At 49.6% G+C, this 15,258-nt stretch overlaps 1 protein-coding gene across 1 annotated transcript in view; it reads left to right on the top strand.

Annotated features, from left to right (window-relative positions):
• LOC118785379 (unconventional myosin-X-like) overlaps positions 1 to 15,258 on the top strand; it is a 64,281-nt gene that overhangs the window by 38,171 nt on the left and 10,852 nt on the right. Inside the window, exons 20-25 of the mRNA XM_036539996.1 lie at positions 1,982 to 2,106; positions 2,846 to 2,960; positions 8,770 to 8,876; positions 11,254 to 11,634; positions 11,785 to 11,818; positions 12,738 to 13,514. Coding sequence (XP_036395889.1) covers positions 1,982 to 2,106; positions 2,846 to 2,960; positions 8,770 to 8,876; positions 11,254 to 11,634; positions 11,785 to 11,818; positions 12,738 to 13,514 — 1,539 coding nt within the window. The remainder of the gene's footprint in view (positions 1 to 1,981; positions 2,107 to 2,845; positions 2,961 to 8,769; positions 8,877 to 11,253; positions 11,635 to 11,784; positions 11,819 to 12,737; positions 13,515 to 15,258) is intronic.

The following is a 15,258-nucleotide window of genomic DNA, read 5'->3' as shown; positions in this document are numbered from 1 at the left end:
TGGGAAAGTGCACAGGGAACAGCCTCCTGACATTTGGGATACTTTATCACATTTTATATATCCATAATGTTTTATGTTCTTGATTTTTAAGCCTTTCAAAAAGCTCTTGTGTGGGTACGTGGTCAGCCTCAAGGCAAGCAGCAGGTGCTGGTCTCACTCTCACTGACGTGGCCTGAGATGACGTATGAGATGTCTCTCTGAAACACGTTGTCCTCCTTGACAACTTTTTTCATAAGCTGAATATACAAATATTATCTAATAACGTTATCTGTTACAGTGACTCACCAGTTGCGGTGATTGACTTGAAATTCTCTCCAGTTTATGTTGGACCCTATTCAGTCGGGGAGAGTCAAAGGGCCCTTGTCCGGCGGAAGGCTGTTCTTTCAGTCTGTGCTCTTTGATTCTGTGATTAGACCCGTCTCTGAAAAACGCTCCTGTGTGTCCCACGCTGACTCTGAGCCGCGCTGAAAGTCTCTAATAAGAAGTTGGAAAATTCCGCCAGCCTCAAAATGCGAAAAAGCTCTCATTTTTATTCGTTCCAAGAGTCTGTTACAATTTCAGGAAGGACAGAGTGTTCTGGAGCCGTCCCGGGCCTGTGAAAGGCATCTCTTTGTGCTCTCCAAAAAAAGAAAAAGAAAAAAAAAAAAGCAGCCCAACCCCACTGCCAGCACATTCCTGCAGCCCAAGGCCGCTTACAAGGGGTCAGAGGTCAAGGCTAGCCACTCCAGCTACAGTGAGTTAGCCGGTTGACTTCTGACCTTCAGCAGCGGAGCGTCAAGATAAGACAACAGTGACTGCATACAGCACAAGGCTGACTATAACCCCCCCGCCCACTCCGCCGTGGCGCTCATGTAGGGCTGTGAACCTCTCATCTAAAGACCGTTATTCTCAGAATTTTCCTTGCGATTATGTGCGTTCATAGCAGATCCCTTATCTGGCCCTGCGCCTGTCTTTCCAGAGTCACTGCTATCCCTCATCTATCCACCCCCCCCCACCACCCGCCCCCCCCCCCCCCCCCCCGCCACCCCCCACTTGCTCTCCTACCCTCAGGGACCAGCGGGCTGCGATTTTCCAAAATGGCGCTCCCAGAGCGGGCGCTAATCCCAGGGAATGTGACCCTTCCACACGCACCTCCACCCGGCTGTGCGGCTCAGTGACTCCCCCACTCTCAGAGCCCCCCGCAGCACTGAGAATAGCTCCGCTGATTGGGGGGGATTGTTGAGTGTGTCCTGTAGCCTTGCTCTTACCCACAGATCAACCTACACTCACATGAAGTCACTGAGACACACGGGAAGACCGCGTTTCAGAAGAGCTGGGGGCGCGGGAGGAAGAGTAAGATAATTCTGTTCACATCCGCTGGGTTTGCCGTGCAGCCGAGTTGTGCTTAGTCATGCCAGACGCCCTCCCGCTGAAAACGGGGTTCCTCTGGACCCCCCTCAAAGACAGAGTGACGGTACTGCGGAGTCACTGAAGGAATGCGAAATGCAGCTGACCTGACCTGCGAGCTGATAACCGCAGCAGAGGCAAAACACGACACAGCTCCCAGCACAATATGGCAGATTGCCGCAGACTGAGAGATCTCTCAGGCCAGCGCCATGGTTTCGTTTGTGGTTATCGCTATAACAAATGCCTTTCATTCTTTCTTTTTTTCCCACTGTAAACATGGCAAACTGCACAGGTGAGTGGAAGATAGACAGTGAACAGACGCAAATGGAAGCAAATGTATAATCTCTGTTATGGTCAGCTTTCTCCCAAATTCATGCTGCTCTTATCAGTCATCTGATGTGAGGTGTTTGAGTGAAATTTTGGAAAAGGCGGCAGGTTCCTGAGAGTTGGCCTCAGAGTTAAAGTGGTTGACTGCGTCAGCACCCTGTAATCTTTGCCATGTTTACTGATTCAGTAAAAGAATAGAAGAGCGTACTGTGGATTGGGGGAGCCTTCTGTGGTCCAGTCTTGTGACAGTGCTTTCTTTGCTCCTCAGAACCCAAACAAGTTTGACCCGGTGGTGGTCCTGAATCAGCTGCGGTACTCCGGAATGCTGGAGACTGTAAAGATCCGGCGGGCGGGGTTCCCGGTCCGCAGAACTTTCCAGGACTTCTTCAGCAGGTAAGAGACTGTGCAGGCAGCTCGCCTACACAGCATTCAGCGAGTAGCCTCCAAGTGTCAATTGGAAAGGACTTAGGACTAGGCCTCTCTCCAAGGAAATGTAAAAAAAAGAAGTGTGAAGTGTGGTTCAATCCTTGAGAACTGAAAAGCATAGGCTGGGATTGTATCTGAACTGAAAAGCATAGGCTGGGATGGTAGCTAGCTTTAATCTCTCTGTAGTAAGAAAAGCAACAATGCTATAGTGATTACACAATTAATGAGTGTGTAAGTACTGTGTAACTACTATGTATGTAGTGCAGAACAGAAACCAGTGTAGAGCAAAGGTTTGCAGCTAATGGCGTGGCATGTAATCTTAGCAACACCTATCACTACAACTATGCTGAATTTAAAACCTAACCAGCCCAAATCCACATCCAAATGTATCCCAAACCCTAGCCTCAAAAGCAACCGTAATACACTAGATATATGATAATGTGAATTTTGATAGGGGTTACATAATACTTATTGAGGAACATTATGACTGCAGGGATATACTACCTGCAGGAAGAGAGGCAGTTGCCTTTTCCCAAATAAGTGACCTTACCTGCGGTTTAGATAACATTCTACTCCAAAGATCAGGTTGTTGCATCATGAATTCGGTGAAATTTAGAGAAGTCACACACAATCCAGGAGCTGTGCGTGCGGAGGTTTTTTTTTTTTTTTTTACGACCCACGCCGTTTGCCTGTTCCCTCACCGCAGGTACAAGATGATCCTGAGGGACAGAAGCTCCTCCGGCGATGAGAGACGCAAATGCACAGACCTGCTTACGCAGTACGACAGGGCCAGGACAGACTGGCAGTTGGGGAAGACCAAGGTAACCGTGCGTCCACGCAAAAAAACGGCACACCCTGTTCCCGCTCTGACCCGGGGCACGGTTAGATAAGGTTACAGGTACGGCGACGCAGCTTTAGGCTCGGAAACACCGCAGCTGTGATGCCCACAGGTAAAATATTGGAGATTGTTCCTCATGAAAAAGGCTGCAGGGGGGAGACATATGCCCGTGTCAGGACTGTGGGTGATGTATGTGGTTTTTTTTTGAATGACCCAGAATAGGGCACAACACAGCATGTTAAGTGAGGTTTCTTATGCCAAAATATGCACCTTATCTGATTGAGAGCACAATAGCATGGAACCTTGACATCCTGGTAATTTGAAACAGGACCGCTATATTCTCCAACAACATGCTAAATGAAATATCAGTGTGTGATGTTGTAGCATTTTTTGAGTGTTTTTCACATTTGAAACAATATTTATATTGTATACCACCTTATTCTGAGCTGTAAAATGAAATTCCACTTTCAACTTTTTACTTACAATCTTCCACCATTTACACTCAATCTGATGGCATTAAAAACCTTAATGAAAAGTGTCTAGACCAGTTTGTCACCCTATGAAATACATGTAGTAACAGAAATCACAGTTGTGCCACCTCATTTTATAAATAGTTGTATTTAATATATGTACAGGTTTGTCCACATTTCCATTCCACAAAGTACAGACAGGGAAATACAGAAAGTGAAGATATTAGTCACATAACGCCTTTGTGCTGTGAACACGTTAGACATAAGTAACAGTATAAGTAATAATCATTAAAAAAATCATATTCCTTACATGTTTTCGTATAAAACCATACAAGTTTCCCCTGTTCTTCCCACAGCCAGGACTTCTCTCTTTGTTCGTTGGTTTGTTTATTCTTTTGTGGCCCTGCCATATCCTAAACATGTTTTGCTTCACTTCTCATGGCTGGGCTGTGTTTTTCCAGTTTGGAATCTGTGTTTGGAGTACGGTTCTGAGTCCTCAGTAATTAGGCTACGGAGGAGTCATCAAAGACCAGTGGATTCTTGCGGTCTGGCCATTTCTGCTTTTCTTTACGTTGGCGACAGGATCTGGAGCCGTGGGAGTTGGGGAAGGAGTCGAGGAAGTAAAAACAATTTAAACAAAAAAGGGCTCGGAGGAGACGGGGTTGTCAGCCTGTGCTGTTCGTCCACAGCTCTTGTATCGCGCTGACGTTTGCGTGTTCTCGGCTTTGGGGCTGGTGCTTTTGGGCTTTGTTTTCCGAGTGATTTTTGTACTGTTGTGTGGGAAAAGAAAGCAGCGACGGTCAGTGCGGCGTTGAAAATCCAGCCAGTCAAGGTCGTGCCACCCCGGGGGGGAAGGGGGGGGTGGCCGGGGACAGAAACCCGAGCGCGGCCTTTTTGAGCCGCACGCCGCAAGCCACAAGCTCAGAGGCATGTGCAACAGTGACAAATATCCGTCCACTCATCACAGAGGGTTTTTTTTCATCGCTTTCTTTTTATCTCTCCTACAGTGTGGGCCATTCAGTCAGCCTCATAACAATGTAGTGAGAAGAATAATGGAGAGTGAGTAAGGGCTGGGGGGATGGGTGGGGGCAGGCCTGGGGGGGGGGGTCAGGGGGATCATGTACGGCAGCGGGGGTGAGCGGGCCATGAACGGCGGGCCTGGCGGTGCCGTCGGCATGCACGCGGGTGAGAGGGAGCATTGCCGGGAAGTGCGTGACTGCGGTCTTTGAGGGACGGGAAGGGATGCGGGGAGCTGTGACTCACCTCGCCCGCCCGGGCCTCTCTCTCTCTCTCTCTCTCTCTCTCTCTCTCTCTCTGAGGTATTGTAAAAAGCCACCCTCCGAGGGTGATTGTGATCTGCGGCGATAAGCGAGAGCCCTCTCTCTCTCTCTGTCTCTCTCTCTCTCTGAAAGGGGCTGGAATGGGACACGACAGGAGCGGCGGCTGCAGTCGGCGCGGGGGGTGTTTTGTTTGCTCCTCTCACTCTTTTTTTTTTGTGGCGCTGCTCTCACGCGACGTCGCGGAGACGACAGGGGCCAGCACCGCTGAGTCATGCTCTCGCCCCCCCCCCACCCCCTCCTTCCTGTATTCCCTCCATTCTCTTGACCTTTGACCTCACCACATACGCTGCTTCTTCCAGGGCTCAGGTCCTTGTATAAGTGGGGAGAAACTCACTCAGACGTTAATAATACCGTAACGCTGAACGTTTCATCACAGAGCTCCCACACATTAAAAAGATACAGCATGAACCAAGTCTGTAAACCAGCTGTGCTGGTCTCCACAGATTTCACGAAGTGTAAATGATTAACTCTGATTGTCTGTTATCTCCAGACTGCTGTTGAGCAGATCTGCTCTTTTAGGGAGGTGCAGCTTCAGAGGAGCAGGAAGAGGCTATAAATATGAGGCATTCTTCCACCCCCTGAGCCTTTCAGAGTTCCTAGAAGCTAACTGAATCCAGCAGACCCCCGTGTCGTTTCCTAAGAAGTCTACGTGCATCTGTCTACCCACAACTCCTACAGGATATCCACATATTTTCATGTGCTTGATATCTTTATTTAATGAAAAAAAATAGACTCGGAACAAGCCTCTTCATAATTGTTTCTAAAAGACACTGAGATGTTGGTTTTCATAGCATCATATTATATGTAGTGCATTCTGCAAGTGTATCCAAGAACAATTATTCAAACCCTGCCATTTATACTAACCTCAACCATGTAAATCTCACTCCCACACAGACACACACACACACACACACATTAGAACACAGGTACACACACACCCGCACAGTGCTGGAGAGGGTCATGCCTGACTGGTTGTGGGCTGTAAAAGAGCCCCATTGTTCTCTGGCAGGGTCAGAGCTGCATGACTCCCATTGGCTTTAAGTCTTTCACAGCTCTAAGTGTGCAACCATAACCCTTTCACACCTTTGACAAACACTTCACTCGTGAGCTCTGTACAGAGGCTATGACCACCGCGCAGAACTAGACATCTTAACTGTTAACTGTGCACAGAACAAGACTTCTTACCTGTGACATGTGCAAAAGCTGCTTCATGTGATCATTAATCATTGTTTGACTTCTTGTCTGTGAACACTGTATAGGTTGTGCCTGGATCCTCACACATATGTGTCTGATCCTCTTACTTGGATCACACAAGCTGCTGGTGGTTGGGCTCCTTCAGGGTTTTACCCAGTCTCACCTGTTCTGTCCTACCTTATAAGAGAAGGGAGAGGGAGAGGGGGGATCTATGGACAGAACTCACTGGGCAAAGATGATTTGTATTCATAAGGCCTGGAGAGAGAGAGGGAAAGAGAAGGAGAGAGTGAGGGAGAGACAGAAGGAGAGAGAGGGAGGGTGAGAGAGAAGGAGAGAGAGGGAGGGTGAGAGAGAAGGAGAGAGAGGGAGAGAGAAGGAGAGAGGGAGGGGGAGAGACTTGTCTTTTAAGTCTTCTTTATTTAACAATGAAAAAGGATTCCAACAAGCTTAACATATTTCCTTTCATCCTCCATTAAATACAATGTAATAAACATAGAGCAAATAAAAAGATAAAGAAATAAATTAAAAATCAACACTGCCTGAAACAACCAGAAGTCATAAAGAAATCAAAACATCCCAGGGAGCGGGGAGAGAGAGAGAGGGGAGAGAGAAGGAGTGGGGGGAGGGAGAGAACTTCAAATCTGCAAACAAGTACTCCCTCCAACAGCTATGTCAGTCAGTGGGGCGTTTGTTCCTGCAGTTAAAATGGAAGCAGTAAGACATGGAAGAGGTCCACTTTCCCCTCTGTGTTTCATTTTCTTGCCATGCCTTCGTGTTAGAAGGTGTTCGCATTTTTCTTCTGATGAAATCTGTTTCTGACCGCAGCTCCTTTGTGGTTGAACAGCTGGAGACCTGAAGAGTGTCAGGTGCTGGGCCGTTCATCACTTTAGCGAAACGTAATTGATAAAAATCACAGTACACCTGGCCAAGGGTGGAGGAGAAATGAGCTGAAACCGAGCCTGGTATTTAATGATTGTTTTTGTGGAAAGAAAACAGGATGTGAATTACTGTTGGGTGTGAGAGGTGGCAGACTCACAGGTATTTAGTTAAAGAATGGAAAGAAGCTGAGTGTTGCTATTGGATGTGTTTTTGTTGATGAAAGGTCTCATGCTGTTCTTTCTGCACAGTTTAATATCATATATTATCATACAACCTTCGCTGGCAATCCGTAGCATTGCACAATCCCTCTAATCGGGAAGCACAAGCAGAGTGCAGCAAAGTCACTCAAAAGACCTTAAACCTGCTGGAGCTTAGTATTGCACCTGGGTAATGGGCAGTTATAGGTTTCAGTGACTGGGTTGGCTTCATGAACCTCCAGACTGGTAGAACCATCAAGTGTCATCAGTGCTTCATCAGTTTCAACCAATAGCAATTTTGCTACACCACTGTGTTTTGCTGTGCTATTGCTATGCTATGTCATTCTCTTGAATGGTTCGTGTGAGTCTGTGATTGACAGCACATGATGGCTCTTCCCGGGCAGACAGAGTGTCCCTGTTTCTCAGGCAGGTTCATAGAAGATGATTGCTCTGGGTGATTAACAGTGATCAAATTCACTGGTGTCCCGTCCCATGTGATGGTGAATGTTGTGACTTAGTTTAGCTCAACATTTCCTGAGATTGTGTATGTTAGTGTGAGTGTGTGTGTGTGTGTGTGTGAGACTATGTGTTAGTGTTTTTGAGATGGAGTGGGGGTGGAGGGGTATTGAGGTGCAGGGATGGGGGGTGCGTTTCCTTTGCTGAAACAATCCGTGTGTAATTATATCCGTCCCGATTGTGTGCAGAGGAAGCGGGCTCCCTGAATCGGGGTGCGGGGGGGTCGTACGTGACAGGGGGGAGGGAAGGATGTGGACAAGGGAAACGGCCTCCGGGTGACTCGCTCGGAGCGGAGCGGAGCAGAGCCGCAGCTGTGCGGCAGTGATTACAGGAACATCTGGGCTGGCGGCTCCAGGAAGAACAGGAGTGTTCAGCGAAGTGCACTGGCCCCAGCAGGCACAGAGACTTCAACACAGCCCACAGGAACACACCCTGGGGGGGTGGGGGGGTGTAGAGCTGAGGGGGACACCGGTGGCGCTCCTCATTCATTGACAGGCCCTCTCTATTTCTGTATCGTCCCTCACCGCGCCACAAAACTAAGGGAGGTGCGGGACGCTTTCGCCAACCTTCACCTGTTGTGCTTCGTATCTCGGAGATCCAGTGGACCTGTCCACGTTTTGCTTCACAGTGAATTGATAAAGCGCAGCTTCGTCTGTGGTGTACCGGTGGCCCCGTTCCCGCTGTAACGCAGCAGTTGTGGAGACTGGGAGTCTCTGAACGGCGCCGCAGCTGAGAAGCCAGGAGGGCTTCGCTCTCTCTCCCGCTTTTCCACTGTTGGAGGCAGGCGGGGGAAGGGTTAAGAGAAGAGAGAGAGAGCAAGGCAGGGGTGTGGCCTGCTGTTTGGACTGGAGCCACCCACAGTCCCCCCTCTCTCTCTCTCTCTCGCTCTCCCTCTCTCTCTCCCTGCTTATCAGCCTGTGCAGGGCAGTAGAGCTGGGAGAGAATCGCAGCAGCAGGAATACCCAGGAAGCCGTGGGCTGAGAACAATGACTGACCGCAGCAGCGGGGCCGTCACCGGATCCTCTCCCTGCACTGCTGGGGAATAGCTGTGCCGGTGTCTGGAAAGGCAGGGCTTGCGGAGCCCCCCTAACCTGCGCACCAGGAGCTAACCTCCCACCCTCTCTCCCCCTCCCGCCCCCCTACCCCCCACCCCACTCCCTCACCCCCCCTACCCCGCTGTGGTCCCTGTCCCGCAGGTGTTTCTGAAGGAAGCTCTGGAGCAGAGGCTGGAGAAGGACAGGGAGGAGGTGCGGAGGGCGGCTGGCATGGTGATCCGAGCCCACATACTGAGCTATGTGGCAAGGTTAGTGCACGCGTGTGTGTGTGCGTTCGTGTGTTCATATGCATGTGTACATCTTAACGGCTTTGCTGTATGTCTGCATGTGTATGGCTATGTGTGTGTGTGTGTGTGTGTGTGTGTGTATGTGTGTGTGTGTGTCTGTGTGTGTGTCTGTCTGGCTGGGTCTGTGTGTATGTGAGTGTATGAGTTCAAGACCATGGGAATGTATGTGCGTTTGTAGTTATTGTGCCTATTCACATGTGTGTGCATGCCTGGTTGGGTGTTTGTGTGTGTGTGTGTGTGTGTACATGTGTGCATGTGTCCCTGTGTCTGTGTTTGTGCGCGTGTGTGTGCATGCCTGGTTGTGTGTGTGTGTGTGTGTGTGTGTGTACATGTGTACATGTGTCCCTGTGTCTGTGTTTGTGCGCGTGTGTGTGCATGCCTGGTTGTGTGTGTGTGTGTGTGTGTACATGTGTACATGTGTCCCTGTGTCTGTGTTTGTGCGCGTGTGTGTGCATGCCTGGTTGTGTGTGTGTGTGTGTGTGTGTGTGTGTGTGTGTGTGTGTGTGTGTGTGTGTGTGTGTACATGTGTCCCTGTGTCTGTGTTTGTGCGCGTGTGTGTGCATGCCTGGTTGTGTGTGTGTGTGTGTGTGTGTGTGTGTGTACATGTGTGCATGTGTCCCTGTGTCTGGGTTTGTGCGCGTGTGTGTGCATGCTTCCATGCAGTGGGAGGGAGCTGGAGAACGTTACCTGTTAATCCTGTTAGTTTGCTTATTTAGAGGGTAAGAAGCTTGTTATGTCTCTGGTGCTGCGGAGGACAGTGCCCTAGTTGTCTTTATTCTGTCGTTTTAATAAACCCAGACCTGAGCACTGTAGACAGGGTGACACTGTCAATTGACTGGAATGTGAACGTCTTGACTGACAGACATGGAGATTCTGCCAGAAGTGGTGAGGGATTATGGGGACAGAAATGTAACCTGTTGACAGTTTTATAAGTACAGGAAGTGTTCCCATGCCTAAAGGTAACAATAACGAAAGACTTGTCTTCCATTTCTCAGTGTATTCTGAAAGGAATAGGTTTTTCATCGGATTTTATAGACATAAAATTAATTGACACTGTTGAAGATGTCTCATTTTTTTCCTAACTAAATCACTCTGAGAACATTAGAAGTCTTTAATGGCAGCTTCTCATAGGAAGAAATATAGTAAAAAGGACAGATATATAAACATGAACTTTAAAAAGAAACTGACCTGAAGTCAGTACAGGCTGGGAGTGTGGCAGTTCCTCGCGTGTGTGAGAAGACGTCTACTCTAGCACTGATCTTAAAGAGCACCTCTAGTTTCATGTTCTGCTGGGGTTATATGTTCAGGACAGACCCAGGCAAAGGTGTCCCCCCCTGAGAGGTAACAGCAGCTGGCTCCAGTTCAGGTATTTGACAGGGTGCCCAGAGAGGTGTGAATTAGTGTCTACGTTAGGGGGGGGTGCATCCCTTTCACCTTCATATACCATGCGAAAGGGTTAGGGAGGTCTCATGCTCTCTTTTACAGATAATAAGGACAGTGTGGTGTAGTGGTAAGGAGAAGGGCTTGAAACCACAAGGTTGCTGGCTTGATTCCCCGCTGGGGCACTGTCGTTATACCCTTGGGCAAAGTACTTAACCCAAAAATTGCCTCTTTAAATATCCAGCTGTGTAAATGGGTAACAGTACAGAAAGGCTGTGAAGTTTGGTGGGTGGCATAATGCATTATGGGACTAAACAGACCAAAGCTGTGCTCTCTGTCACCTGCTGTTCTGTCTGTAACACCCCCCCCCCCCCTCCTCAGGCCATAGTCCTTATCTTGAGGTGACAAAAATCCACCCCACTGGCAAAAGGCAGAGTGTGTGATTTTCTACATGGAAAAGCAGTCTCTGTCTTTGATTAGGAGAATCATAGCTGCTTGACTGCCCCATTTCAGAAATCATAATGCATTTACAACAAGGAAATCTTTTCAAAATCTTTATGTCTATCTGCCTAGAATGTAAAATTGTAGATTGTGTAGAAAGAATGTTCTGTTTATGTATATGTGCGTGGAAAAGTTATTTCCAACAAGGTTTTAGTAATACTGCATATGATGTGGGTGACATGTGTGAGTACTAATCCACAATAATAAGAGAGAGAAAGACAACATATTCACAAGACTTATACAATAATTGTAGAGAAATGAGATTTTAACAAAACATGAGAAGACATCCATTGTCCTTATCAATACCAATAATACATGCTCATTTATGTCAGGTATATATCAGTCCCCTGCCCTTTGTGCCAGGTTTGTGCGTAGACTGTCTCTCCTGTAAAACCGTGTCTATTGGGCTGTGATTGGATGGTGAGTTTTGAGCGTGAGCTTTGCGCAATTTCCACAGGAAGCACTACAAGAAGGTCCTGGCCAGCACCGTCATCATCCAAAAGAACTACCGCGCGCACTTCTGGAGACGGGCCTTCCTGCGCATGCGCTCGGCCGCCCTGGTCCTCCAGAAGCACCGCCGCGGGCAGCTGGCCCGGGGCCTCTACCGCCAGATGTGCGAGGAGAAGAGGAAGAGGGAGGAGGAGGAGGAAAGGAAGAGACGAGAGGAGGAGGAGAGAAAGAGACGAGAGGAGGAGGAACTGAGGAGGAAGGAGGAGGAGCTGGAGCTGCTCCGGATCCGACAGGAAGAGGCGGAGCTGAAGAAGAGGCAGGAGGAGGAGGAGCTTAAGGCCAAAGAGGAAGAGGAGAGGAAGAAGGCGGAGCAAGCAGCGAAGGACAGGTACACAGCGCTCTCTCAGATCTGCTGGTGTGGTCTTTGTGATTTGTTTTATTCCCCGCTGGTGAAAGTGGATTGTCACTAAACTGTGAGGTCTGCTTGTGGAGACAGTTAAGACTAAAAGCATCTCCCTCTTTTTTTCTTTACACACAGGAATAAGGCAGGGATGGATCTGCTTGTTCCTCAGGTAATACTGAATTCCATTTTGCTCAGAAGTTAGAATGCTACTTTAACTCATGCAGGAAATTAAATGGTTTTGAAACATCTGTTTTTCACACATACTTTGTCTCTCCTCTCTGTGATCCTGCTCCCCCTCTTCAAACACCCTTACCTCGTTTACCCCTCTCTGACTCTCTCTCTCTCTCTCTGTTCTCTCTCCCTCTCTGTATAATTTCACTGCCTCCCTCTTTCATAACACTCTCTCTCTTTCGCGCTCTCTCTTTGCACACCTTCACTGTCCCCTCTGTCTGTATAACTTCTCTCACCCTGTTTGCCCCCCTCTGTCTCTCTCTCCCTCTCTGTATACCTTCACTACTCCCTGCTATCATCCTCTCTGTCTCTCTATCTCTATCTCTCTCTGTCTGTATAACCTCTCTCACCCTGTTTGTCTGTCTCTCTCTCCCTGTCCCCCTGGCCACACTCTCTTTCTCCCTCCCTCCCTCCCTCTCTTTCTCTCTCTCTCTCTCACTCTCTCTCACTCTCTCCCTCTCTCTCTGGCCACACTCTCTTTCTCTCTCTCTCTCTCTCTGGCCTCTCTCTCTCTCTCTCTCTCTCTCTCCCCCTGGCCTCTCTCTCTCTCTCTCTCTCCCCCTGGCCTCTCTCTCTCTCTCTCCCCCTGGCCTCGCTCTCTCTCTCTCTCTCTCTCTCTCTCTCCCCCTGGCCTCTCTCTCTCTCTCTCTCTCTCTCTCTCTCTGGCCTCTCTCTCTCTCTGTCCCCCTGGCCTCGCTCTCTCTCTCTCTCTCTCTCTCTCTCTCTCTCTCTCTCTCTCTCTCTCTCTCTCTCTCTCCCCCTGGCCTCTCTCTCTCTCTCTCTCTCTCTCTCTCTCTCTCTCTCTCTCTCCCCCTGGCCTCTCTCTCTCTCTCTCTCTCTCTCTCTCTCTCCCTCAGGCGGGGGTGTCGTCAGGCCGCACCGTGAGCCCGGGAGTCTCTGATGAGGAGAGCCGTCAGATGGAGGAGATCCTCCGTCTGGAGCGTGAGATCGAGCGTCTGCAGCGGCAGCGGGAGGAGGGCGTGTCCCTGCTGTGCGAGAACTCCCGCTCCGAGCTGCAGCAGCGGCGCGACGCCGAGATCCACCGGCTGGAGAAGGAGGCCTCCCGCGTGGCCACCGAGTTCCTGGAGCTGCTGGACTTCGGCGGCCTGGAGCAGTCCGTCTCCAGCGAGGAGAACCTGCACGACCCCTCCGAGACCATGGCACCGCTGGCCGAGGAGGAGGTGGACGAGGGCTTCCACGCCGAGGAGGAGGGCGTCCCCCTTCCCGACTTTCCGCCCCCCGCCCCCCCTCTGGACCAGGACATCTTTGCCAACCTGCCCCCTCCCCCGCCCTCTTTCACAGAGGGGGTCGTGTCCTGCTCCTCTCCCGCTCCGCCGGGACTCCCCCCGGCTGGCCCCTCCCTCGTCCCGCCTCCGCCTCCCCCGCCCCCCCCAGCTGGGGATGACATCATCGGCCGGACGGGCCCCGAGGGCCTGCAGGATTCGGAGGAGCCCATCTACAGCATCCCGCTGGACGTGGAGTCCGACTACGACCAGGACGAGTTCGAGGATGCCCTGGGCAGCTCCGGAGACGCGGGCAGCACCAACGACGGACTCGCCGCGGACGAGAAGGTCATCCGCAAGTCCACCTGCACCTACAACAGCCTGGACTCGTACCGAGGCAGCTCCGACTCTGTGAGTGACAGCACTGTGCAGCACTGAGCAAGCCAAGATGCCTTATCTTTGGTGTCTTTCTCCTCACACATCGCACACTCAGTCATTGCATTAAATTATATTACGTTACATTATTGTCATTTAGCCAACACGCTTATGCAGAGCAACTTACATAGGTTTCAAGTTTTACATGTTACCCATTTATACAGCTGAATACTTACTGAGGCAATTCGGGGTTTAGTACCTTGCCCAAGGGTACAGCAGCAGTGCCCCAGTGGGAATCAAACCAGCAATCTTTCAGTTATGAGCCCTGCTCCTTACCACTCCACTGCCAACCAGCATAGCAACATCAGGGATGTTGAGCTTAACTGGAAACAGGCTGAGATGAAGTACCCTGGCCCAGGAACGTGAACACGAACATTCGCATCCCACCCGGAACCTTGACACACGGCCCTGAAGCTGAGCTTTGGTCAGGTTTCTCTCCCAAACGGTACCAGCTCACATCTAGCACCTGCACACTGCTACTGGCAGCGCTCGGCCTACGTGAATCATTCCCCACATTCCAGCTGACTGCAGAGCTGCCGCTACTGATTAACTTGGCCCGATCCCGGTGATGTCTGTCAGAAAGCATGTTCTCAGACGGCAGGTTTATGCAGATCGCCGCTCCCTGTGGGACGTGCCCCTGAGGAACCATCACATCCATCCATCACATTCATTCAGCACATCGTCTGTGGGCCCATCCTGCAACAACATTACGATGTTTGTTATAGGTTGTCATGCCAAAACACATACCATATATTACATTACATTATTGTTATTTAGCAGATGCTCTTCTCCAGTGTGACTTACACGGGTTACAAGTCTTACATGCTATCTATTTGCATAACTGGACATTTTTTACTGAGACAATTCTGGGTTTAGTATCTTGTCCAAGGAATCAAACTGGTAACCTTTCAGTTATGAGTACTAATCCTTACCGTTATGCTACACCACTGCTGTTTATACACATGCGCATGGTTATATAAATGGATGTGCATGTATGCATTTGGAACTTTGATTTGAAGCTTTCAGGAAAAAGACATTTAGAATTTGAAAATGAGTACCTGGGGAAAGTATTGGGTTGGATACACTAAAGTCAGCAGCCTTTACATGTCTGATTTATAAATGCTTGGTATGTCCAAAAAACACTTTCCACTGTTTTTTTTTCATGTAGAAACACCTTTGATACCTTACATCAACATTAGCCACAGGAGGTTTTTGCAGTGATGTTGGCTCGTGTCTGTATGCCCCTGAATGTGTTCCCAGAGTCTGTCAATTGCATGAAAGCTGGGAGAGAAACAGCCAATTCGGCACAGAGAGAGAGAGAGAGAAAGAGAGAGGGCTGGTTGGTCAAAATGGAGGGAGGCTTGGGGAGTTTCCTCCTAAACCACAAGCCTCTCACTCCACTCTGACAAGAGACACACTCTGAACTTGTTTTGTCTTGAACAGCCTGTACAGGTTTTCCACAGAGACAATGAACACATACACTCCTCGGCTCTGCCAGGGACATGGACAAGCAGGCCACAGTCCTGGGTCTTGTCCAAAACTCCCCCGTAACAGTCAGATCAAAACTTAGCGTGGTAGAGTTTGGGTTCCAAACCCACAGTCCAAGAAGAATTAGTGGTTCATGACTCTTCTGCTGCAGAACAGCTGAGCCACTAATTGCGCTAAACCTCAAATTAATTTTGGTCCTATTTTAGCACCCAGTGGCACAACCGCACCACAC

The sequence above is a fragment of the Megalops cyprinoides genome, chromosome 11 (genome assembly GCF_013368585.1).
Source record: "Megalops cyprinoides isolate fMegCyp1 chromosome 11, fMegCyp1.pri, whole genome shotgun sequence".
In the NCBI taxonomy this organism is placed as follows: domain Eukaryota; kingdom Metazoa; phylum Chordata; class Actinopteri; order Elopiformes; family Megalopidae; genus Megalops; species Megalops cyprinoides.
The sequence above is the reverse complement of the archived record's forward strand: the minus strand, read 5'-3'. Positions and strand labels throughout refer to the sequence as shown.